We start from the raw sequence: 27,825 nt of genomic DNA on the forward strand, positions 1-27,825 counted from the left end.
AATGATGATTGTGGCCAAGTTTGGTTAAATTTGGCCCAGTAGTTTCAGAGGAGAAGATTTTTGTAGAAGCTAACGACGGACGACGGACGACGGACGCCATGTGATGAGGAAATCTCACTTGACCCTTTGGGCCAGGTGAGCTTAAAACGGAAAAATTTCCTTAAAATTACCAATTCAGGGGCAGCAACCCAAGAACGGGTTGTCCAATTCATCTGAAAATTTCACGGCAGATAGATCTTGGCCTGATAAACAATTTAACCAATTGTCAGATTTGCTCTAAATGCTTTGGTTTTTTGAGTTATAAGCCAAAAACTGCATTTTACCCCTATGTTCTATTTTTAGCCATGGCGGCCATCTTGGTTGATTGGCCGGGTCATCAGACACATTTTTTTAAAACTAAATACCCCAATGATGATTGTGGCAAAGTTTGGTTTAATTTGGCCCAGTAGTTTCAGAGGAGAAGATTTTTGTAAAAGATTACTAAGATTTACGAAAAATGGTTAAAAATTGACTATAAAGGGCAATAACACCTAAAGGGGTCAACTGACAATTTCGGTCGTGTTGACCTATTTGTAGATCTTACTTTGCTGAACATTATTGCTGTTTACCGTTTATCTCTATCTATAATAATATTCAAGATAATAACCAAAACCAGCAAAATTTCCTTAAAATTACCAATTCAGGGGCAGCAACCCAACAACTGGTTGTCCGATTCATCTGAAAATTTCAGGGCAGATATATGTTGACCTGATAAACAATTTTACGCCATGTCAGATTTGCTCTAAATGCTGTGGTTTTTGAATTATTAGCCAAAAACTGCATTTTACCCCTATGTGCTATTTTTAGCCTTTGCGGTCTTGGTTGGTTGGCCGGGTCACCGGACACATTAGATACCCCAATGATAATTATGGCTTAATTTGGCCCAGTAGTGTCAGAGGATAAGATTTTTGTAAAAGTTAACGACGACGGACAACGACGACGACGGACGACGACGCCGGACGCAAAGTGATGAGAAAAGCTCACTTGGCCCTTCGGACCAGGTGAGCTAAAAAAAGGTGTACATAGAGGTGGATATCAATGTAATATCTCAGCCTATCATTCGAATAGAATACGTCATCGTAATTAGCATAACAAGGGAGTGAAAGTAATGTTATGCAAACTGAAATTTGTTTTAGAATGTTGGTAGGTATATAGATAAATTAAACATTATTTATTCAATGGTTATGTGAGACGGGATTTATTTATAGTTTAAAATAAATATTTATTAATATAAATGGACTGATTTTACTTGTCTATATAGGCTATATAACCTCGTCATTTTATATTGGTAACATTGATAAAGTATTCTTTCGTGATTTATTAAACATTATTGTTTAGCAATAAAATATTCTAAAAACGAAAACAACAATGTAACCTATAAATGCTTTCATTTCCTTTATTTGGACTTGGACGGAGAGTTGTCTCATTGGCACTCATACCACATAACATTTCGTGGTATGCCCATGATGATAATAATAATTGTATACCAGATGTAAATGAGAAGTACATGTATGTTATATTATGATTGTCAATGAGACAAAATCAAACAAAGTCAAAATGAATTAGATGTAGGAATCTATAGGTCATAAGATAAGATAAGATAATTTTATTAACCAATCATGGTGCCCAAAATTTGAGCTATACAATCAAATGAATTACAAAATAAAGCACAGAAAATGATTAGAATGATTAAAGTACAATTAAACAAAAAACCACATGAATACACATTTACACTAATTAACCTGATATAAACCAAGTTATTGACAAAACATAGTTGTTATGGGTGCCACTGTGACCTGGAGAAATTACATAAATCTTTAGGATAGTTCTAGGTCTATGGGAGACAACTCCTGATCAATTTTAATTTTTATATATATATATATAATATATATTTTTTCTTCTATTTTTTTTTTTTTTTTTTTTTAAACAACAATATTTTCTATAATTTTCTTTCGTTCTTCAAAAAGGGAGTGCAATAAATTAGATAAGTTTGAAGTAACAAACAAATCTTCAGATGAAAGAATCCAAACAAATTTCATTTCATCAGGTAATCTTGAAAAATTTTTGAATTTAGAATTTAAATTAGATAGATGTTGAGATCTAGTATCTTTTAGAACAGGGCATTTTAAAAGAAAATGTAGTTCGTCTTCAACTGCGTTCTTACATAACTTACACTTTCTGTCTTCAGCTTTAATTCCAATATACCTCCCTCTTTCTATTTCAAGATCATGACAGCTAGTTCTAAATCTTGTGATTATTTGCCTGTCTTTTTTTGAATTCATTTTTAAATATGGTTCAAACATAAAAATATTTTTAAATTTTCTGTAAGTTCTTAATTTATTGCCAGATTGTAAATTAGTACACTTCCCAGAATTGCTTTCTAAACTCGCTAACCAGCTTTCTTTAAATTTAATAGTTAAAGATGTTTTTATTTTTTTTAGAATATGGTTTTGTTTAAAGTTTGACTGGTTAACAAATAGATATTCTAAGTCTAGAAATTTAAATATATGTTTAATGCTTCCTATCCAAGATTCCTGGTTATGTTTGTCCATAGAATGAGATAGATTTATGGCTTCCCTTAGAATAATATTTGAAGGTTCAATATCTTTCATAAGATGGATCCAATATTTTACCATATTCATTATTACATAATACAGTGTAGGGAGTGAACCTAGTTCTCCTCTACATGCCATATTTGATGTTTTTATATTAACTCCAAGTGAAAATTTACAAAGCTTAGTATGAATTTTCTCTAGTACAAGATAATCAGTTTCTTTTGATATAAAGTTATCCAAATGTATTTGGTTCTTATGTGGTATATAACCCCAAATTTCAGATCCATACAACAAGATTGGTCGGATTGTATGGTTATAGATGTGTAATAAAGTACTAGGTTTTGGGCTTTCCACTGAAAAGGTCTTCCTTAATTTGAAATATGCTTTCATTCCTTTGTTATAAAGTTCTTTCTTTGCTATTTGGAAACTCCCAGACGATGAAAAATTTATACCTAAGTATGTGTAGTTCTGTACACATTCTAAAGTCTGGTTTCCTAATGATATTTTAATATTTTTAAGTCTTCCTGATTTGTTAAATACAAGAACCTTGGTCTTTTTTATGTTAACTGTCATTTTATAATCAACTGTAAATTTATTTAATTTGTTAACACAATTTTGAAGTCCTTGCTCTGATGATGATAAAAGAACTACATCATCAGCATACATTAAAATATTTAAAGGATGTGTATTTAATGGGATTGGGTCACATGTTTGGTCAAAATAGGTTGGCAAATCATTTAAATATATATTAAAGAGACAGGGACTGAGATTATCCCCTTGTCTTACTCCTATATTTGATTTAAAAAGGTTTGTCCTGTATTGGTCTATTTTCACACAAGTTTCTGTGTTTTCATACATACATTTTATAATGTCATAAAATTTTGTTCCAACACCTATACATTTAAGTTTGTAAAAAAGGTGGAGATGTGAAACTGAATCAAATGCACGCTTAAAATCTACAAAGCATGCATACAGAGGCTTCGAATTATTTTTCACAAATTTTTGAATGATGGTATTTAACACATACATATGGTCTGTTGTGCGACATCCTTTAGTAAAACCAATTTGCTCACTTCTAATTATATTTCTAGTTTTTAAAAATTTTGTCAACCTGTTATTTAGAATTGAATTAAATAACTTGCCTATGTTATCTGCAATAGTAATGCCCCTGTAGTTTGATGGATCATGTTTAGATCCAGACTTGTGAAGGGGGGTGATAAAGCCTTGGCCCCATAATTTTGGATAAATACTACTGGAAAATACTAAATTAAAGAGTTTTTGTATTAGAGGGATACAAACAGTTTGGCTATATTTTATCATTTCATTCGAGATCATGCTGAATCCACTCGATTTAGAATTCTTAAGACTTTTTATTGCTTTTTCTATTTCCTCAGGTGTTATTAAGTAGTCAAGTTCATTAAAAACATTTTCATTATGGAATGATTCAAGTTTCTTCTTAATCAAATCATCACTATATTGTTCATTCTTATTTAATTTTTGAAAGTATTCTTGCCATTCAGATGGGTCGATAGTATTCTCAGATTTGTTTTGACTATTATTTGAGATATTTTTAATTTTATCTAGTAGTTGCCAATAGGCTTTGGGATTTTGATCATATAAATTATCGAGTTTATTCATGATGTCTTGTTTGAATTTTCTTATTTTTGCTCTTCTTTGTTTTCGATATGATTTCAGGCATTTAAAAAAGGACCCTCGTATATAAGGATCTGTGTTGTGATTTTGCATTAATTTGTATTTTCGATATAAGTTTTGTTTTAAATTTATTATATCTTGATCTTGCCATTCTCTATTCTTTTTAATTTTCTTCTTCTTGCTTTTTTTGGGTTTTCTAAGAATTTTCTTTAGTGATAAATCTGCGGCTTTTAGAAAAATCTTATTTAAATCTTCTGCGGCATTATTAATTGAATCTTGGTCATAAATTTTATCTTTATACTGTCTAATAAAATTTTTGATTTCATTTGAATTTATGGCATCTTGAAATGCTGAGACTGAGTTATCATCCCATATATATTTATCTGGCATTAAAGCTAGATTTAAGTTTCTTTCATAAATTTTTGTGTTGCATTTTAACATGCATGAGATCTGACAATGATCTGAGAAATCAGGTAAAAAATTATGAGTGTGAAAATATGTGAAATTTGGTAAGAGTTCCTCAGATGGTAAAAAATAATCAACAACACTACATCCTAAAGGTTGGAAGCAAGTGTGTGCACCCATTAAATCACCCATTGTTCTGCCATTAAGGATACGCAATGATGAAGATATACATAGAGATAGGAGTTGTCTGCCCCTAGTGTTAATAGAACTATCTTTACTTTTTCTTTGAATTAGACTAGAATCACATTTGTAATTGTCAAATAATGGAATATGTTTGTCTGAATCCATTTGGATATGATCAATTTCACAAGCAGTTCTTGCATTTAAATCTCCTGCTATCATGATTTTTCCTGATTGGGAATATTTTACTATATCATTTTCAATCATTTCAAGAATATTATAATCCAATTTTCTATAGTAGGAAGAATTTTCAGGTGGATTGTATACAAAACAAATGTATAAATCTTCCTGAAACCCGAAGAATGTTCTGTCTAACTTTAACCATATAAAATCATTTGTGGCATGTTCTAAAAATTTAACACCCGGTCTTATTGTATTAAGTATATATACTGACAAGCCACCATGTCTTTTCCCACTAGGTTTGGTTCTAGGTCTTATAAGATGAACCGGTCTTTGAAAATTTGGAAGTTCTAAACAATTATCCAGATCACAGTGGGTTTCTTGCAAGCAAAAAATGTCTTGCTGTAAAAGATTGTCAACAAAAATATCATCTTCAAATTTGTTAAATCCCTTACGAATATAACCATTGATATTCCATGTTGAAATTTTCAAGTTTTTTTTTGTATAAATCATGTGTGCTTACAATGATCAATAAAATAAGCATACACTAAAACCAGTAAATATAAGTCATAAAAATATGAGTTGCATGTAACTGTGTACTACAGAGATTTGTGATGTATAAAATAAAGTACATATATATTTTTCTTTATATTCATAAAATTGTACATTTTCTTAGGAAATGTATACATATATCAGTTGTTGCGTGTGTGTACATACATGTATTTCTATAATTTATAGATTCGCACAATATTTATGTCTGAAGATATTGTATACAGACTCTCTCTGTAGAGGAGAAGAGTTAATAATAAAAATCAAAAATTGTTACTTATGATATACATTTATAATATAATTCTTTTCTTTTTTTTTCTTTAAAATCTAGTTCTCATTCATGTATCTTTTAACATGTTTTACAAAATAAAAAAGTCAGTGTCATGATGGTCTTTTTAACTAACTTTATCTGTCCTGATTTTAATATTATTAACTTTTGTAACATATCATTTGCACTAGTGTTTTGAGTCTTTAATCTCACATTAAAAAATTAAATAATAATCCATATACAGATCATAAAAACAGTGACCATGGTACTTAAATTCTTAACTAGAGAAGTACATGTATATGTAGGAAACTATAAGTATATAAACATCTATAATAATGCAAAAATAATAAACAATTTAAAGTCTTGTTACATTTTTTACATACATGTATGTGCCTATTCAATCATATTATCTAAAGTATGGATAATTCCAGTCATAATTGTTTTGATCTGATATCCAACTACCTTGAGTGTTTCTATTTCTCTTAATATTAAGTGCTTTATATAATGCATATTTGAGGTTTGTGACAAACACTTTGGTTCCTTCAAAGTTGAGGTGAACCTTGTCAAAATTTAGAAATCTATAGTTTGCATTGCCTCTGTACCCCAAGGAAGAATTATCACAAAGGTGTATGTACTTTTTATGCATGAATATGTGCTGCAAGATTATATTGCATTCTTGTATTTTTTGGTTCAATATATAAGAGTCTCCTCGACATATTCCCAATGAGACTACTATAGAAGCAGATGGCCATTTTACATGTATGCTATCAACTAGGGAAGCGAATTCTCCACAGGCGTTCTCCATGTTTTCTTTGTTTCTTACATCATTTGTGAAGAGGTGCAAGGCTATACAATCAAATACCTCAGTACAAGATTTAATATATGATTTGGTTTTTTCAATTGTGTAACATAACTGTTTTCTTACTGAGTAGCCTCTAATAAACTCATTTGTTCTAATTGGTCTTAGGTGAGAGTTTCCTAACAATAAAATCTTTTTTTGTGTGTTTTGTTTGTTGATGCTACCTCTTTTATTGGTTTGTTTATCTATACTCTGCCTTGTGTGATCAGGGTTTTTTGTTGTTTGACTACTTTGGCCTGAAATTCTGTTTTGTGTGTTGCCCTTTGGTGAAGTACCTACAGAATTTTTGTTTTGTGTGTTGCCCTTTGGCGAATTTACTACTGGTGTAAATGTATCATTGTGCTCATTTTTTTCATTAAAATTAGTACAAAGATTTTCATCACTATTACATATTTTATCAGATACCTTTTCAACATCAATATTTGTACATAATTTTTCGTTTTCTAACAATTCAAATTTGTTTTGAACTTTGCATGCATACATGTAGTTTGGTTTAGTTGTATTTTCTGATAACGCGTGCATGGTGCCATGTATATCTTCAAGCTTGCTCTGATGTTCTTCAGATGACGTTTTGATTTGATTGCCTAATTTTTGAACTTGTTGTACGACTCCGTCCATTTTCTTCCTATCTTTTGGTAAGTCTTGTGTTGCATTCTTAATTATAGGGATCATCATACAGCTTTTCTCTACTAGCTCGTAGAGTGATGGCTCTTGAAGTGAATTAAGTACTTTAATGTCTTTTTGAATTTGATCTAGCTTCAGAGAAGTTTGTTTTACTTTTTTACCAATTTCTAATAATGAAGCATCACTTTGTGCTCTTTCTTTATTTGAGTGACTTAACATTGTTATGATTGTTGCAAGTTTTTCTTTTAGAATTTGCTCTATGTTGTTTACTTTCTCTATGGTTGCTGTCAAGTCACTTTCACGATTTGGCAAGTCTCTATTTAATGTATTGATTGATGTTACTAATGATTCTTGAAATCTGCTAGCTACACTGTCTAGATATGAACCATCCGGTTGATTGTCTATGGATGTCTGACATGAAGCGTTGGTGGTCGATGCATTTTTGTTGTTTTCCAACTTTTGAATAAAATCTTCAGGTATAACAACGCATTTTCGGCACGTGTATTTTCTTTGTGTTGAGCTTAAGGTAAAAAGGATATAAGGTGGTAAGTTTGTACATGAGTAATGAATCCATTTGTTACAAGAATTACAGGTTATCATGCTTGAGTCGTCTTGGGTATGGCATATACAGCATGTCTTGGCAAGCTGAAATACTCGTTTAAGCTCTGTTTGCTGTGACTGAAGGTCATCATGCTGTTTTAGTGGAGCTGTGTTATTGTTATTGTCAGTGTTGATTGAGATAACGGTGTTCTCGAGGTCATCCTGACATTCCAGTTCTGATATGTTGGAATCTGTGTCAGAATCGATAAGCTCAGATGTTGAATTACTCGTTATAACAGAGTTAATATTATGATTTCTTGAATTTTCTGATTGATCATTTACGATTTCTGTTGACAATGATGTATCACAATTACAGCATGTATGTTGGTATTCTTTGACATTTTTCCTTTTCCCAAGGTCGTCATACACTGGTGTTGTTGTGCATTTAAAGGAGTAAGGTGACAGGAAGTCAAGGGCACTATTGATGTCAGGGAAGCCTTTATATATTTGTCCCTGGAATTTATCTACACTTCTACTACACAGGCTCCAGGAGGTGAAAATGCCCGTAGTATGGCCTTTGGCAACAGCGTAAAAGTTTTTTCTCACTCGACTAGATTTTTTTATTTCTGAATTCGCCATTTTCCATTTATATTACAGTGGACAGGACCACGATACAAAGTTTATGGTGTCGATAATGGTGATGTGGCATGTGCTTTTCTGATGCACTTCGTACGTGTTATTTCTTACAAACCCTTTACATATATGTAGCTGAATGTTTGTATGTTGATTTAGTTCATGTTTAAACCTAATTTGGCTGGTTCTTTGTGTATTTTTGGCTTATTAAATGCTCATTTTTAAAAATATTTTGTTAGAGCTAAAAATGTGCTGGGGGCCGCCATTAGCCTCGGTTTGGTTTTTTTTCAATATATATATTTTGCATTTAAATTTATTAGTTGTTTTGAAATGCAGGTAAATATATTTAGTTTCATAAGAGTTAATTGATTACAGTAGAAAGATACAGTAACATATCGTTATTTGTTTGAAAACACTTCCTTTAGAATGATTAATTACATTATTTTGAGATTCCTTACACGGATTTGAAGACACAATTAACTGGTTAAGAGGAAAACATTAACTTAAGGTATAGTTTGTTTTAATGAGTTTTGCTTGAACGTTGCCACTGAAGGTAGAAGTTTAGTCGCCGACGGAATCGGCTATTTTTTTGTTACAAGTTTTGATATTTCGAATTTTAAATGCTTTTTAATTTCGTTCCTAATTTGGCCGACCAGCAATTGTTGTATTCCTGCTACATTGATGAGTGTCATGTAGACGAAAAGTGCGTACTTTGTGATAATTTATCAGTCTGGTTAGTTTGATGACCTTTGAGTAGACTAAATTGCCAGTAACAATAGAAAATGTGAATAATGGATTAAAAGTAAAATCAGGGGTGATAATCTTAAGAATAATTATACGAAAGTAACTTATGTTTCTTTTTATTAGAATTTTTAAAAGACAGCAAAATTGGCTATTTAACTTTATCAGTAATGATAAATAGCAGACACGATTTGAACTGTAAGGAACAATGTATTACGTTCACGAAAGACGGACTTGTAAGTTATCATAAGACCAATTGCAGGGTTTTAATTAATCGTAAGGTGGGTTTCGAATTTTGATGTAAATTATTACTACTAAGAGTTTAAATAGGGATTATAATGACTTAATTGTGTAGACACGTACTTGAAAAATAAAAAAAAGTTTTCTTTCAAGGGAATATTTCTAAACACAACAGTTAATGTAACAAATGATGAACATACATTTCGAGGATTTTTCCCTTTAAACGAAATACATCGTACAGAACAATTAAAATTTTAATTGGTGTACTATTGTATTCATGAGATAGAGATTGTAATTGACTTTAACGTAGACAGTCAAATAGGTTTATGTATATACACTCAATGCGTACATACCGAGAAATTTGTAAAATTAAAAAAAAATTGCGGATAGGTCGATCGGTTCAAGGTAAAATTCACCACACACTGTTTATTTATTTGTTTCGAGTGTTTTGCTATTAAAAGCACTATTTTCACAGAAAATAAATAAGTATTCATTGCAGAGTATATTTTAATTAGATTACTAGTACTATAAGCATGTCGAAATGTACAGTTGTATTGTTCATTTGTGTTTTTCTCTGTCCTGAATGTTCTTGCATGCATTTGTACTGTAGTCCTGTTATGTACTGTTGTCATTTTAGTTTGATATTTAACATTGCCATTAAAGCACGATGTTTTACTAGCAACAAAACCAGGTTCAACCCGTACTTTTTCCTTACAATGTTCTGTACCAAAGTCAGGAAAATGGCAAGTGTTACCTTGTAGTTAGTTTCTGTGTGTGTTGCATTGTCGTTTCTGTTGCACTTGTTGTTTTCCTCTTATGGTTGAGGTGTTTCAATCGGTTTTAGTTTGTAACCACTGATTTAATTTCTCTAAATCGATTTATGACTTTCAAACAGCTGTATGCTACTGTTGTTTTTAATTCAATAAAATTAATGAAGAACTTTACGATTTATACTCATCGTTTTCATGCGCTAACACCAAAATATGCTGTCCATTCAAACTATTTGATATCTACATTCGTGTAGGCATTGAATGTTAAATGCAGTTATCCAATTTAGCAAAGACTACATATTTTATAAGAACTCGGGAAAAAAGGTTATCAAAGGTACCAGGATTATAATTTAATACACCAGACGCGCGTTTCGTCTACATAAGACTCATCAGTGACGCTCAGAACAAAAAAGTTATAAAGCCAAACAAGTACAAAGTTGAAGAGCATTGAGGACCCAAAATTCCTAAAAGTTGTTGCCAATTACGGCTAAGGTAATCTATTCCTGGGATAAAAAAATCCTTAGTTTTCGAAAAAATGCTTACATTTATTTGGTTTGATATTAAGAGAATAACTTTTCATACCAATTGAATGTATTTGCAAACATGGATGACATTACTTTAATGGGAGTTTAACCCAAGGAAAAGGTACAATTAACTACAGCCAAACGTGTTCTTCATAAAAAGAAAAACGAAATGTCTATATAATTCATTCAAGTCTTAAATGGCAAATGGAACATCGATATCATTAATTAACTGACTATTCAAATATTGTAAAAGCAAACAAAATATCATTTAGAGATGAAGCACTGGCAAATACAAATCCGTTGAGGACCCAACCATTGTACTTCTGGTGTTAAAGGAATTTTGACATAGTTTTATTGTATCAAACAATCTCGAGTTTAAACCTTTACACAGACAAAATTTCATGTTCTTGTGTCAATTTATATGTGAAAATTACTGCAGTAGTAATTAAAGTGAGCTCAAAGGATAAAACATCTTTGTGATAACCTGGAACAGTGGTGTAACATGTGTAACAGTACAACATAAAAAAAAACCTATATAAATCAGTTGAAAAAAAGGCTGAACTCATCAGATGGATACCACTATAAATACAAATAAAAACACAGAGTGGACGTTGACTGGTACTTATGCATCGCCCTAAAAAAAGACATTGTGTGCAGACCTGAGAGTACTGCAGTTAATCCACAATTTTCTACAAAAGAAAATGACTGTACAAAGTCAGGAATCTGAAAGTTGTTATCCATTTGTTTCGTGTTTGAGCTTTTAGTTTTGTCATCTGATTAGGAACTTTCCGTTTTGAATATATCCTCGGCGTTCGGGATTTTAAGATTTTAGTTTTTACTGACAGCTAGTTCAAAGCCAATAACAATACATAAAAATTCTTATATCTAAGACTAAAATATCAATCAATACATATCCAACGGATTTAGTGAAAAAAACGACACTAAGAGTCAGAGAAAAAACGATATTGTGCAATTGAGAGTAAATATTTGTAACATGTTTTTTAATTACTGAAACAAAATCAATATTTATACCAATAAAATAATATTCAAAGTTTCAATTTCAGTGTTGAATAGGTAAAAGTTATCAAAGGTACCAGGATTATAACCTTTTAATATAAGTCTACTTAAAAAATTGATTAATTTACCAAGATCGTATCTAAATTTCCTGACTCGGATTTCGGTTGTTCTAGGCAAATATAAACTTATATAACCTTTCTACAGTTGGATCAGACCAAACAAATAACAAAGTCAACATCTAGTTAACGCAGCGTGCACATTCTTATATGTCTTTTCGAAAAGTCATTTCAATAGGAAACAACTAACTTTGCTACATCGTCTTCAACTGAACGACACAAATCTTACCTAACTAGATCATTGGCTGAATGACAAGAAACAAATCTGACTTTGTTCATGCTCAAATACATTGGTCCAGCAAAACAAATTTGATCATATGAGGTGTGCGGTCGGAAAAAAACCCCTTATTATATATTTAGTCGAACACTAACGAACTAATATAGCTAGTATTTCAAACAAGAAATGATAAACAAGATAACTTATGATGCAATTACTAATAGGAACAATGGTCACTGTAATATCTTTTCTATTATAGGAAATCTATGTATCTTAAATATATTTTACGGATTTATAAAAGTTTTTCCAAACATGTTTCCGAATCCCATATTTGAATCTCATGTAACATTCTAATATTTTTTTGTTGAAATATTTCATTAATAAATACTGTTTAGACTAAATACATTATATTATATCTTAATTCATTATTATTCAATCCCCTATACAAACAATATTTTGATAACTTTCCAAAAAACTTTAATTAACCACATATGTTGAGTTGTAAACATACCAAGTTCTATCACTCATCTATTATCATATAATAAGTTAAAATTACCTTAACCTAAATGTGTTAAATACAACCTCACGATACCGAGAATTCACCTTATTTTTTGTACCCGATAAAGGTGTATTACTTATTTTTGGCACAAATCAAAGTGTGTTGTCATAAGACGTGATATTACATTTCTTTTATTCTTTTATGGCGGTTGAGTTCTGGGAAAAGTGTATTTTATAACTTAATTTTATTTTGGAAATGTAAAAAGTCAATGTCAGGCTTGTAGTGATCATTCATGATTACGGGCCCATTTAATTTCGAAGAAAGTCGAAAACAAACCACCACCATTAATTCAGGTAGGTTTTTAAATTACGTTTGTTATCAATGAATAAAAGTACAAGCGAAAAAAAAAAAATGAAGCAATAACTATAGTGTTCATACTTTCACATAATATTATGTTTAAACTATATGTTATATAAAGAACCCTATGTGTTATTTATTGAACGATATCAACTTCAGAGTTTATTTTTACAGCTCAAAGAACGGTCTTCAACAAGGAGCCTGTATTTAATCTGGCTATGATCTAATCTAGGAATTAATCTATAGAAATGATAACTCAAACAACAGTTTACGACACGACACTTACCAAAGAGAAAATCCTGGATAATCATAAGTCTGTTCTTTGTTCCTTTGGTATTTCAACCAAAGATGAAAAACTGGATCTTTCATCACTGTATTGGATACCTAAACTACATAAGTGTCCTTACAAACAACGGTATATTGCTGGGTCTTCCAAGTGCTCCACGAAACCTCTTTCTAAATTATTAACATCTATTTTTATCAGCAATCATAGACGGGCTTCAAAGTTATTGTGAAACTGCCTATTCTAGAGGTGGCGTGAATCAGATGTGGATACTTAAAAATTCCAAAGATCTTTTAGAGTACATACAATCTAACTCTCTTTCATCTTGTAACAGTATTAAAACATTTGACTTTTCTACTCTTTACACAAGTATTCCACATTCCAAACTAAAAGACAAATTGAAAGAGTTGGTATAAATTGGCTTCATAAAAAAGAATGGCCAACGTAGATACAAGTATCTTGTCTAAGGGGGGGATAAATCATACTTTGTAAAGAATCACTCTGATTCAAACAAAAAATTCTCTGAAACCGATATTATCAAGATGCTTGATTTCTTGATTGACAACATATTTGTAACGTTCGGAGGACGTGTTTTTCAACAGACTGTCGGCATCCCAATGGGAACAAATTGTGCCCCTCTACTTGCCGACTTGTTTCTTTATTATTATGAGGCTGACTTCATGCAGGAACTTCTTAGGAAGAAAGATAAGAAGTTAGCAATATCCTTTAACTCTACTTTCCGCTATATAGATGACGTTCTTTCACTAAACAATTCAAATTTTGGTGACTATGTGGAACGCATCTATCCCATCGAATTGGAGATAAAGGATACTACAGATACAGTTAAGTCGGCTTCATATCTTGACTTACATCTAGAAATTGACAATGAGGGTCGGTTGAAAACAAAACTTTACGACAAAAGAGATGATTTCAGCTTTCCAATTGTGAACTTTCCATTTCTAAGTAGCAACATTCCAGCAGCACCTGCATACGGGTTATATATCTCCCAATTGATACAATATTCCCGTGCTTGCAATTCCTATCATGATTTTCTTGATAGAGGGTTACTGCTCACAAGGAAGCTATTAAACCAAGAGTTCCAAATGGTGAAGTTGAAATCATCCCTTCGTAAATTTTACGGACGCCATCACGAGTTAGTTGACCGTTATGGAATAACCGTTTCACAAATGATATCGGATATGTTCCTTACGTCGTAACTACAATCCCCTGCCCTTTCATGAATGTGACCTACCGAATTAGACTATTTACCGGATTTGTAATCACATAAGCAACACGACGGGTGCCACATGGGGAGCAGGATCTGCTTACCCTTCCGGAGCACCTGAGATCACCCCTAGTTTTTGGTGGGGTTCGTGTTGTTTATTCTTTAGTTTTCTATGTTGTGTCATGTGTACTATTGTTTTTCTGTTTGTCTTTTTCATTTGTAGCCATGGCGTTGTCAGTTTGTTTTAGATTTATGAGTTTGACTGTCCCTTTGGTATCTTTCGTCCCTCTTTTATGGAAAACCATAAAAAAAAACTATTTATTTATACACAAAAGGTGATGAGTAGAACTTACTGATGACTTTAATAGTTTTCTGAGGGTATACCCAGGATGTAACGAATTTGTTTTTATTCTTAAATATTATCTTGTGAAATTGTTTAGGACGAGACGATGTCTCAATGTTGTTTGGTAACTAACAGTCATGCTGATGAAAATATATGCTCTGACTGTACAGAGGCTGACGAATGGTTTATATTAGCTAAAAGTGTATGCCTTGGAAAAGTGCTCTTGTTTATATATTCAACCTCTGTTTGGAGGAATGTTAAATTCAAGACAGTTAAACTCATACACTTGAATGGTATTTGAATTTTTATTAATTTATTGATATTTAATATCATAGGCTCTCAATAAGATATGTTTTGTTTTTTAGCATAATAAGTAAGCAACAGCATTCTGAATCATAACCAACAAATAAAAGTAGAATTCAATATTCTTTTCATCTTGTCCAACAGCAATTGAGATCTGTTCATTCATTAAATACAGCTAATTATATTTTAGACAATTGTTGGACTTTAGATGGATATGATGTATTTGATGATATTATTGGTTGTAATATACTGTAAAATAACTCAAGGTAATTATGATATAAGTAGATACTATGTTATAATGTAAATATTTAAATGTATAACACATTACTTTTTATTGCAATCATGAATGTAACACTTTTATCTGTGCTACGTTGGATATGTTTGGATGAGGTTATTAAGTTTGTGTGTTCACATTACATGGAGTTCAGTGGTTTTCTCACGACAAAAACAAAACGTTATCAAATATATCAAGTTTAAAATTTAGTACACCAGACACGCTTTTCCACAATTAAAAATACGCCAGTATGAAAATAGATTGACTGAAAAACACAGCACTATTAATGTAAATGCGATCCGGGTAAACGTATCAATATTTAAAACAAATATTTTTAAAAGTTCTCAGATCCACACTGTTATTATAAAATATGTACATTCATCATTCATAGTCCTACACTATGTCGATACCTATATTTAGCATTGCACAAAGAATTTTTTACACTTAAAAGTGATAAATGTACACTTATAGGTATTTTAGTCTTCGATGAAGGATGTGTTACTAGTTGTTGTTAGCTTTGAACTAGCTTTCAGTAAATACGAGTTTTGTGTTGTCGAAAGATACGTCTTCCTGATACGTTAAACCTTTTAAACTGACACATTTTGATGTGTATATGTGTATATGCATAGATCTATTTCTTTATTTATAATTTCTAATTCTGTTCTGTGTTCCTATTAAAGGAGCACCAGCTACGATAAACATAAAAAATCTAAAGTATGATTTTTTTTGTTCAATCATTAATGAAAGTGAAATAGTGAAATAATTATTCACTTTTAGCAGCTAAAATGGTTGTCAAATTAAGCTAATAAAAAATTGATAAAGAATTATTCACTTGCAAGTGAATAATTCGACCGCATTAAACCTGTATTCATGTGAACCTCAATTTTACTCCATAGAAAGAGATAGAATAACCACGGGTAATAAGATCGTCATATCGAGGAGCGTTTAATACAGTGGTTTTGTCATAGTTTGGTTAAGTTGGTCATGTATAAGTTATGTTACTTACCAAAAAGATTGCCTCAATTCTTTTCAAATGAGCAAGTAAAATGCAAATTAAATGTTTGAATCTATATTGTCTGTCAAACTATCTAAATTAAAATTGTTGTTTTTAAGAAAATAACGCAGGATAACCACAAAAATCAAATTGGTATGACTTGGTTAAGCGATTGACATGGTTCAGTTAAGAGTCTAGAAATGTGTTATGGGTTTTGTTACATTCATGGTTTAGATCCAAATTAATACATATTTGTGACACCTTAATATTAATAGTATGTTTAAAGGCGATTGTAAAAAAATTAAAATAACACAATTAACTAAGTGACTAAAGAGGGAAAAAAAGCCTTTTGACCAAATTTGGTGGGTGTAAACGGCTAATCGTACATTTATATATGTTTGAACCCCGCGTAACGCATTACAGGGTCATTGGAAAAATCCGGCTTCCGTCTTCCGTTCGTCCATCTGTGTGGTCATCCGACGGTCTCATGTTTACAATTATATCATAGTTGTTTAGCAGTAGTTTGGGCTAGTTCGAAAATCAGTGCCGATCGTTTATTTTCAAAAGAGTTATGCCCCTTTAAAATATAAGTTATATTAAAAATTGCATTGTTAGCACTCTCAAATTTAAAATTCTTGCCAGAATTTTATGAAACTTACATCATAGGTTTATATTAGCAATGTTTTGGACGAATTCAAAAAATAGTGCCGATCAATTAATTTTTAAAGAATTGTGTCCCTTAAAAATATTATCATATGGAGAACTGCATTTTAATCGCCCTCATATGTACAATTTATACCCGAACTTTATGAAAGTTAAATCATAGGTTGATATCAGAAATGTTTTGGACTGATTAGAGTCCACCTGCTTAGAAATGATACCGTCCATGATACAATAAATCAACTATAAAATTAAACAAACGATATCGAGATGACACCATACAATACAGTCTTCAGACATTCAAGGAACAAAATGTTAACCTGGACAACATGCAGTTTAAACTTATTCATTTAGTACACTGTAAGTGAAATTAATATGACAATTAATTGTGTGGAATAAAAATGTATGAAAGATCACAAGTTCGAATTAAAATTTGGTCCATAATGTCTATTTTTACGAACGAATAACAATGATTATATTTTATTTATATTGTATAAGTTTATTATGCAGTACCACTTAACTCGTTAAGCCATTTATATTGTATGGCTTAATGTTATTATTATATCAGAAAAAGCTCTGTCATTTTAGTATTTAGTATGAAAACGTACATTATTAAACATAATTGAAAAATATAATTGAAAAATGCAATGATACACGTACTGCTGTGCTTAGTACAAGTACAGTTAAACTGTGAACCGCCTTATTTCTGGCCCGACAAGGCGAGAAATCACAGACAATTAGATGCCTATTAGTAGCAGTATTCCATTTTTATATAAATAAAATAAACGTTTTGTTTTAGATTTATGTTTTTTTATTAGTTGTTATTGGCTTGGAATAGACTCCCTGATCAGTTCTTTCGTTGGTGTTTTTGTTACTACTATGCTCTGTATCGATCTGATCAGTCAAGATTTAGTCCTTTTCAACTATTCTTCATAGTTTGTTGTGTTGTAACCTGTATGCCCAGATTAAGACAAGGGTCTGGTTGGGAGCCCGCAAACATAACCACGTCATATTCTGTAGTCTGTGATACACTGGCTGTCGTTTTTTCCTGTATATCATATTTATTTGTTGCTTATTGTTTTGAACATAAGTCAGACTGTTAGTTTTCGTTTTTGAATTGCTTCATCTTTAATTGTTATTGAAGCCTTTAATTACTTACTTTAAGGTATGAGTTGAAGGCGTACGGCGTACGATGACCTAACATTTACGTCATTTGGTCTAGGGTGGATAGTTTTCCCATTGGAAATCATACTGTATTTACTAATTGTATATCATTATGTGCTTTCTTAGGTCATATTCGAATTCCGAATACACCAACTTTTGAAGAAATTTGCTATAATTGAAATTCATTAATATATCACTATAGTGATCTCTTTATATGTGTTTGTTCTATGATAATTATAATTATAATGATAATATCTTAGCTTTACTGTACACGACTTATTTTCTCGAGCGGTGTCTATTTGCGAGTAGAAGATCATCGTTAATATGTAAAACTCAGATCTACTCGTCTGGGAACAAAACAACAACATAAGGATAGAATGTATTTAACATGAAATAAAAGTATCAGTAAACATATAATTTAACCGTATTTTAATAGTTGTACACGTCATATCATTTCGATCGTAACACTTCCAGAATTAACGACAGGAATCACATGACTGAACCATGTCGAACATGAACTAAACCATGACACTAATGAACGAAACCATGACACCAAATTGTCGGTAATCTTTTATTGTGTGCAAGTAAAATTGCGAAAGGAAATGGGGAATGTGTCAAAGCGACAACAACCCGACCATAGAGCAGACAACAGTCGAAGGCCACCAATGGGTCTTCAATGTTGCGAGAAACTCCCATACCCGTAGGCGTCCTTCATCTGGCCCCTTAAAAAATATGTATACTAGTACAGTGATAATGGACGTCATACTTAACTCCGAATTATACACAAGAAACTAAAATTAACAATCATACAAGACTAACAAAGGCCAGAGGCTCCTGACTTGGGACAGGCCCAAAAATGCGTCGGGGTTAAACATGTTTATGAGATCTCAACCCTCCCCCTATACCTCTAGCCAATGTAGAAAAGTAAACTCATAACAAAAGGCAGATTAAAATTCAGTTCAAGAGTAGTCCGAGTCCGGTGTCAGAAAATGAAACAAAAGAAAATAAATAAAATGACAATAATACATAAATAACAACAGACTACTAGCAGTTAACTGAAATGCCAGCTCCAGACCTCAATTAAACTGATTGAAAGATTATGTCTTCATCATATGAATGTCAGGCACATTCCCTCCAGTTAGGGGTTTAGTATCATAATATCATAAAATATATGAGAAGAATATAACCCGTGTCATGCCAACAACTGTTTTCTAAATAAATGTGTTTAGTTCCGATGCAAAGACCCTATAAGTGAATCAATATTAAGCCAAAACATGCAATCTTTAATAACCTGACAACAGTATCGTAACTATATCCCTTCTTAATAAGACTGTTTAAAGGTTTTGTAAGCTTTGAGGTAAATACTAACATTTTTGTGCTTTGTAAAGAATATTACCATAAAAGATTGGATGTGAAATACCTGACCGTATAAGATGTCTGCATGTTGAGTTATATTTACGAATTATTTCCTTATACCGATGATAAAATTTAGTTAATGTTTTGACTAGTTTGTGATATTGAAAACTCTGGTGTAATAATTTTTCAGTAATACATAAATTTCTCTCGCTAAAATCTAATACGTTGTTACAAACACGAGCGAATCGTACATAAATGTATAAACATCATAAGATGGTAACAAGGGAACGTCACCATCTAAAAATGAATTATTAACGATCGGAAATGACAAATTATCTCTTTTATCATAAATTTTTGCATTAAGCTTCCCATTAATGATATAGATATCAAATTATCAAGAAGGGTAGGTTTTTATTCTGAAAAATTGACGGCAGATTTAAATCATAACGAAATATGTGATGTAACAGACAGTAAAAAAATAACCGTACATTATGCATTAGATACGAACAACAACTTATAAATTTTGTCATACGAAAGCATTATTCTGTGTCAATTTATAACTATATGATGAAAACTTAAATGTACTAACATATTAGCAATAGACAAAGATACTTACCAGCTTGAATTTACATTCAGAGGTTCCTTTTGCGAAAAATCCGAATGTTTATATTTTGTCAGTGATTGTCAATAAAAACTCTTAACACAACCATGTCTATTTTAACCAAACTATGACACAATCACTTTACTAAACGCCCCTCGATATGACGATCTGACTACCCGTGATAACGCATGCATTGTCCGTGTACGGTTATTTAAAGGAAAGGAATGTCAACATTGAAAGTGAAACAAAGGTAGACAATTTTATTGACTGGTTCGATCCACAAAAAAATCATTGTTAATTAGGTAAAAACGACGGTAAACATAACGTTTTAATCTACAATACAAAATTTAGTAGACCTATAAAAATCCAACTGCACGAGTTGCTTAATCTATTTATATCTATGTTTATGTTTACATCGCTTATATGGTCATAGAAGGTCAACTCGAAAGGAGTAGGTCCGGTAAGGGCCGATTTTGGCCCCAAATTTCAGTTCAATCTAACGAGATATTTAGGACACTTTTTAAACACTTAAGTGTCTATTTCAATTGATTCGATTAGTTTATGTTAAAGATTTTAACTGATTCAGTCATTAAAAACGCTCCGATTGAAGCTTAAATATGAAAAATCTATCAAATATGCCAAAAAACGTCACTTTTCAGATGGTTTTCGTCAAAAATGAAAGTGGCCGCATCCGTGTTCATCCTCGACCTTTATATATGTTATGTATTATCATCAAATACAACTTACATTTCAGTATTATGAATGAACACGAATGCGGCCACTTTCATGTAAGACGGAAACCGTCTAAAATTTAACTAAAATGCTATAATTGTGAAGATTTCAGTAATTTAGCATGACTTTATGATGCTAGTTCACGATATATGTGCATTGTATTGTCAAAAACAGCACATATTTATGTAGCAGAAGCATTCTACTTTCGAAAAAATAGCTAAAAGATTACATTTTCACAATTTTGCAAAACTGCTTAATTTTGGGGCCAAAAAGGGGTCTTACTGAACATACTCCTTTAATTAGATGTCGTCATTGCTAAAATTCACACGAAACGAAACTAAATCTTATAAATACCATGGCCTGTAAATTGTTTATTTTAAACGTTGGATAGTTTTGTAAAATGTTTTACATTGTTATAAATAAAATATGAGAATTTGAGTCAAATTGGTGAACAGGAATTTGACAACTAGTGCCCCTTTAAGAGTTTGCCTGATTGTGGGTCAGTGATTTTCTTTTTATGTTGAAGAACCATCAGTGGCCTTCGGCGGTTTGCGACCCTTTAGTTGGGTTGTTGTCTCTATGACACATTCCCCATTTCCATTCTTATTTTTTATCGGATATGTTCCTTATGTTGAAACTACAATCCCGTTCCCTTTTCACGAATGCGACCTTCCGAATTAGACTATTTACCGGGTTTGTAATAACATGAGCAACACGACGGTGTCACATGTAGACCAGGGTCTGCTTACCCTTTCGGAGCACCTGGGATCATCCTAAGTTTTTAGTGGGGTTCGTGTTGCTTAGTCTTAAGTTTTCTATGTTGTGTCTTGTGTACTATTATTTGTCTGTTTGTCTTTTCTTTTTTAGCCAGGGAATTGTCAGTTTATTTTCGATCTTTGAGTTTGACTGTACCTCTGGTATCTTTCGTCCTTCTTTTAATGAATGTCTATATCTCGTTTCATATAGGCAAACGTTATTTCTTATTAATTAAATACAATTAATTTTATTTAGAAGTAAGTTATATTCTTAACACACAATGACTTAGGTCATTGAAATTTGTTTCTTTTCTTTATTTAAATTTATTTGGGTGTTTAAATATGTTTTTATTTAAATAAATATTTTTTCAATGTTTTAAAATACTTTTAGCTATTTATTGAGTTCTTGTTCCTATTCATACGATCCAACAATAACTTTATAAACAGGTGAATAGCAGCAAGAACACATCAATTAAATGAAAATAACCAGAATGTAGAAGACATTTTGTAATTGTAATGATGGTTTTCCGTTTAAAAAAAACAACTAAAAAAAACAACAGAAAAGGATCTTCTGAAAAAACCGGCATTTCATAGACGAACGAAAAAGACGCTTAAGGTAGCAATACACAGTTAGGAGTTTAGTTTCGCATTTTGGCCCCTGTGGATTTTTCAAATAAGAAAGTTATTGTGTAATAAAATTCATTTTTAGACAGCTGAGTGCTAATTTAGCCTTCAAAGATGGTTTATAAGAGCATCAAGATTATTTTTTATATGTTTCATGGGCTGTTTTCTGTTTGACAATCCGTATTTTCATAGCTAGACCGGCCATTGGTCCAGAAATTAATGTAATGTTTACAAACACTTTTTTTCTACACGAAGTTTTTGACGCAATTTTACAAAAAAATGAGATGAAAGACATATGATTTTCATTGGATTTGCTGAATGATATATGTACACAGTTTCAGAAAAGGTATTACTTCAAGCGATTGAAATTCCACTTTTAGCCAAATTTTGGTGAAATATGTGACATCTTTTCCCCCCTTTTTGCAATATTTTATAACAAATAAATGCAGATTGTTGCCATGGATACACCCAAAAGAAATGATATTTTACCATTTTATATACTGGATATAAAATCTATGGAAGATTCTGATTACATACATATGCTCATATATGACACAAACAGTAAGCTTGATATTGCAAGAAAGCAATGAAAAGGGGATGGTAAAATTTATCAGGGCAAATTTTAATATTTTTCCCTAACTGTTTATTGCTACCTAAAAGGAGTAAGTTCGGTATGGGAAATATTTGGCCCCGATTATAAAGTTCAATGTTACAAGACAAAAAACGTCTTAAGTTGACTTAAATTAGTATGGCGTTCATTATCACTGAACTAGTATATATTTGTTTAGGGGCCAGCTGAAGGACGCCTCCGGGTGCGGGAATTTTTCGCTACATTGAAGACCTGTTGGTGACCTTCTGCTGTTGTTTTTTTCTATGGTCGGGTTGTTGTGTCTTTGGCACATTTCCCATTTCCATTCTCAATTTTATTAGAGACATTTGGGAAACTTAAATAGAACTATTCTTGTCAAAGTTTAATTCAAACACGTTGATTTTTACATCCCAATAAGGTCAAGATCATAGATTTTTTGTAATTTTACAAAATCGGCTATATTTCAACCAAATTTAGCAGCAGGAAACACAGAGCGCAGGCGTCGACAAATAAAATATTTAAAAAGATCTTTGTTGTCGACGTATGCGCTCTATGTTTCCTGTACAATAATCTAGGGAAATTCAACCATTTTCCATGATTTTTTTCGAGGAAAATCAATAAGAATACAACTTGTGACGTCATAACAAAACGCAGGAACGTAAATTTTCAACACAATGGATTATTATATATTTAAAATTATCTATCTAGTCGCTCTATTAGCTATAATTTATTGTGATATTGGTCAATGAATCCTAATTTGAAATTTACGCTAAAAAAGGGGCCCGTTTTATGACCTTACCGAACCTACTCCTTTCTCGTCGTTTTCTACGTTTGAAAATACCTGTAACAAGTCAGGAATATGACAGTTGTTGTTCATTCGTTTTTTATGTGTTTTGTCATTTGATTTTGCCATGGTTAGGTATTTTCCGATTTGATTTTCCTCTGAGTTCAGTAATTTTGTGATTTTACTTTTTACACTTGCGAAGGCAAGTTAACAAAATTCACCATCATTCATACAATATGTAGTCGGCAAAGGAATTCAGTCTGTAACTTGTGTCGTTTAGAATTGGAGAATGCGAAGTATATTTCTGCAAAGGACATTTAATAACCAAACGAGCATAATTCTCATAACGTCAGACCATACGCGTATGGTTGACATTCGTATATGGTCCAGAACACACAACTGAATCGATTACTTGTACAATGACTTGTTCGGCACGAAACAGAACAAGACAATACCAAAGGTTTTATATTCTGTGTGTGACTGGAGGAACGGAATATGGTCACTGTTGGTCTTTTTCCGACAGGCATTAAATCCCTTGACTAATGGGGTGACCGTTTGACTGTGTGGAGGTTACAAGTACGTGATCAAAATGGGGACATTAATTCAAATGCCTCTTGTTCAGATAATGCTGTGTCCCTTGCAGCAACTCTTCTATGGGGTCCGTAGATTACCTGTTGTAAGATAAAATTTTGGTCCTGTTGAAGTCTTCTTATTGACCAGTGACAATCCAAACGTCCCCGAACTTCATCCCGGCCAGTGTCTATTACAGGAACTCGTTGTACGTATTGTTAATTTTTCCTCGCCCTGAACAGGATATACTAACTGAATCCCGCCTTCGGGTGCGGGATTATCTAGCTGTGTTGAAGAACCGGACCCATTGGTAGTCTTTAGTAATTTAACCTCCTTGGTCAGGTTTTTTCCTTTTGAAATACTTCCTGTTTCTATTTTCATTTTTATGCAATATTTGACATCAGACGTTAAGCGACCAACACTCAATCCATGAACCACATGAATAATATAGAAGTAAAAATACCGGCAATCCAATAGCAAAAAAAAAAAAACAATAAAGACAAGAACACGAACAACCATTTACAAAACACTATTTAAGAATGAGAATCACCCTTCCCGGAAATTGGATGAAATAATTTACTTCTGTAGTTTAAGGGACGCCTGCTTGACATGTGTCGTAAGTCGTATACCTAATGACAAATACAAATTCAGTTATTAGTCTCATCCCGTAATGTCATAATTGAAGAAAGAAAAAGACAGATACAAAGTTAGATAGTGTTAATTAATTTGAAAAAAAATCAAATAACAGATAGAAAGGCATTGCACATATAATGATCAATAGAGATTTAGGGAAAGTCTCGGTTCCGACTGTTGACTCCAACTCTGAAAGCAAAAATACTTGGGTCGTTTCAAAATTTAATTTAGCATCGCACTTTATTCATTATGAGTCTAAAACGGAGCATACTATCGCTCCACCGACACTATGAATCAAAAGTTGAATCCAGAGATTGTTTAATAGCAAATTTCAACTCATACACATGTATATTAAGCTAGAATGTTGAAACATTTTTTTCCGGCATCTATTATTTACACAGTGATATAATGATTAATATATATATATACATATGTACATAACCATATCCTGTTTTCTGATATAAAAATATCCTGACAGATACGAAAATCTAGGGAACATCAAGGATCGAGAGTAATCTTTAAAATTTATAAAGGGGATAAGAAGAAATAAATAGACAGTAATATAGGGTTATTGCATGAATATTGGGGAATATTGTCCCGAGTAGAATTTTATATTGCACGAGCTTGCGAGTGCAATATATGTTCTACGAGGGACAATATTCCCCAATATTCATGCAATAACCCTTTTATTGTATAGCAATATAATATTTTAAAGTAAAAATTGGTTTAAACTAAGATTTTGTCGTTGATGACGTCATGAATTTTGAAGATTTATTGCACTAGTGCAATATTAGAATTTATTGCACTAGTGCAATATTAGAATTTATTGCACGCTAAGTTTTGGTTACTTTCTGTGGGAAATATTATATTGCTATGCAATAATAATATTTACTGCATCTCTTCTTAGCATGAAGCTTAGTCGGTCTTGAGTCAGAATAATGGGTTAGGGTTGTTTGACATATTCTCATTCGGAGACTTACTTTTTAAAATGGATTGTTAAAAATCATTGTGTTGTTTTTGTACAATGCCAGGTCAAATAAACATAGCTATAATTGTATTCCCGTTCCTGAATTAATTTTAAGTTGAACATCTATCCCTTCATCAATCAACATTCGTTTTTGACAAGAAATTGAAATATAAAAGCTGAGGTAACCATTTGAAAATTTGAAAGGGTTGACAATCATAATTTCTACAGTTAAAGAGCTTCGTTTATACAACGTTTGGTAACATACTTATTTTCAGTCACAGAAAATAATTGGCAAATTTCACCCTGTGAGGCTAATCATTTGTTCATTCTCATTTTGAGACGACCCCTGTATTCTACATAAAGGAGTCGGTGTCAACAGTCGGTACCGAGACTTTCCGTAAATGTATTTCATCATCTCTCTATTGAATATATTATCTAATTTTTCCGAGCGATCAATTATTCTGTGTAGATTGTTTATTAATGTCACATTCGGCTTAATTAAGAACAACAGCACGAAGTTAATTAGCAGGAAAAGTTTTTACTGGTTATAGCATACAAATTTTAGGTGTTTTGGAATGGATAGTCGTTGGAAAGGTTACAGATTATGGACAAAACGTAACATTATTTTGCAATGTTTCACACTGCTGTCCCGATGATGCAGGATGGGATAGATGGACTCCAGTACAACAGACACTGTTTATAGATGTCAAAGCAGGAGGAGGAGGAAAAAAATATGATGGAAAGGTAATGAGGGATGGATACACCTTGATTATACAGAATTTGACGAAAGACGATCTTAACGTTTCTTATTCTTGTTTGTATGGCGTTACATTAGGTGAAAGGAAATTTTTACAGGAAGAGGATGTCTTCAGTTGTAAGTACTAAAGCTTACAGGTGTTATCTGTCAATTGTTGTGTAAGAACTTTTGATTTTGTCATTTGATAAGGAACTTTTCGTTTTTATTTTCCTCTGAGTTCGTTTATTTTGCGATTTTACGAAGTTTAGTTCTACATTAGGATGCTTACCAATCATAACGGACGCACAAAATTATAGTTACACTGTTTTAATTTTCAATTTTGGTAAAACATTCATCTAAGATAGATGATTATTTTGCTAAAAGATGTAGAGCAGTTCAATGACTGAACAAGGTCATGCTTTTATTAAGGTGGTACCTAACACAACAGGCAGTTAACTCTGTAAAATCAGCTGAACGATTTAATCACGTTGTGTTGTGAAGGCAATATTTAGCTAATCAATGATAAAAAGTAGTGTTTGGCAAACTGTTATATAACTAGTGTAATTTTTCTGACAATATGGTTGGTTTAAATTTTTTGAAATTTAATATTTTTGTCAAAAGATCAAAGTAAATACTTTTTCAGTATTTTATGAAAATTGAACGAGCCAAATTAATTTTAGTTAAGGTGTTGGGTACCACCTTAAACTATTTATGGCGTCTTTCCAAAAAAATATGTCGGGTGTGTATTCGAGTACTCTAATATCGTTTGGATGCAATGAGTATTAACAACAAAACGATACCAGTCTTACATGTGTTTTATAAGCAGTTAAAAATAAATAACTGACATATTTCGTGTGTATCTATAATACTAAAATAACGAGGTCCAATTTGTCAGACGTCACGGGGTAAAAACGACAAATCAAAGAATTCAACTTTATATGTAGCTAATATAGGACATTGGTGAAGATTAAAAAGTACACCACTTCAGTCCCTTTGGTTTTCCACATAATTAATATTGCCAATAATTAACAAGTTCCGGGTCTAATCCGATACCGATACCAATAGTATATTCATCTGTTACCTATTTTCTAACGGGTGTGTTCTAGTTCAAGAAAAACCTATGACACTTAAATCACAAATAGTTGATAGACCAAATAAGAAAAAAACAACATAAAAGTATGAAGTTGAAGCATTAAAACCAAACATAAGATGAAAAGGAATGCTTAGGCAATATGAGCAATGACGCAAAAAACCATTACATAGGGT

General features: G+C 31.9%; 2 protein-coding genes across 2 annotated transcripts in view; one reads left to right on the forward strand and one right to left on the reverse strand.

Moving 5' to 3' along the window:
- Positions 1-1,366: 1,366 nt before the first annotated feature.
- Positions 1,367-8,491, reverse strand: LOC139526605 (uncharacterized). Its single transcript, XM_071321764.1, has 4 exons — positions 6,755-8,491; positions 3,737-5,414; positions 3,047-3,178; positions 1,367-1,389 (listed from the first exon to the last, which is right to left on the reverse strand). Exons 1-4 carry the CDS (start codon positions 8,489-8,491, stop codon positions 1,367-1,369), a joined length of 3,570 nt encoding a protein of 1,189 aa, XP_071177865.1.
- A 4,250-nt stretch (positions 8,492-12,741) lies between these two features.
- LOC139528366 (uncharacterized) overlaps positions 12,742-27,825 on the forward strand; it is a 47,973-nt gene continuing 32,889 nt past the window's right edge. Inside the window, exons 1-3 of the mRNA XM_071324316.1 lie at positions 12,742-12,962; positions 15,311-15,386; positions 26,389-26,697. Of these exons, the coding sequence (XP_071180417.1) occupies positions 15,329-15,386; positions 26,389-26,697 (367 nt within the window). The 5' untranslated portion in view covers positions 12,742-12,962; positions 15,311-15,328. The remainder of the gene's footprint in view (positions 12,963-15,310; positions 15,387-26,388; positions 26,698-27,825) is intronic.

Source organism: Mytilus edulis, chromosome 6 (assembly GCF_963676685.1).
Source record: "Mytilus edulis chromosome 6, xbMytEdul2.2, whole genome shotgun sequence".
Lineage (NCBI taxonomy): Eukaryota > Metazoa > Mollusca > Bivalvia > Mytilida > Mytilidae > Mytilus > Mytilus edulis.

What these genes read in the sequence shown, in the direction of transcription:
- LOC139526605 (XM_071321764.1), bottom strand. Translation starts at nt 8,491, where the DNA reads ATGGCGAATTCAGAAATAAAAAAATCTAGTCGAGTGAGAAAAAACTTT. An exon ending in AGTTTATTAGAGGCTACTCA is followed by an intron (nt 5,415 to 6,754) that starts GTAAGAAAACAG and finishes AATCTTTTACAG; the next exon opens with CAAGACATTTTTTGCTTGCA. An exon ending in TACTATTGCAGATAACATAG is followed by an intron (nt 3,179 to 3,736) that starts GCAAGTTATTTA and finishes ATAAATTTACAG; the next exon opens with TTGATTATAAAATGACAGTT.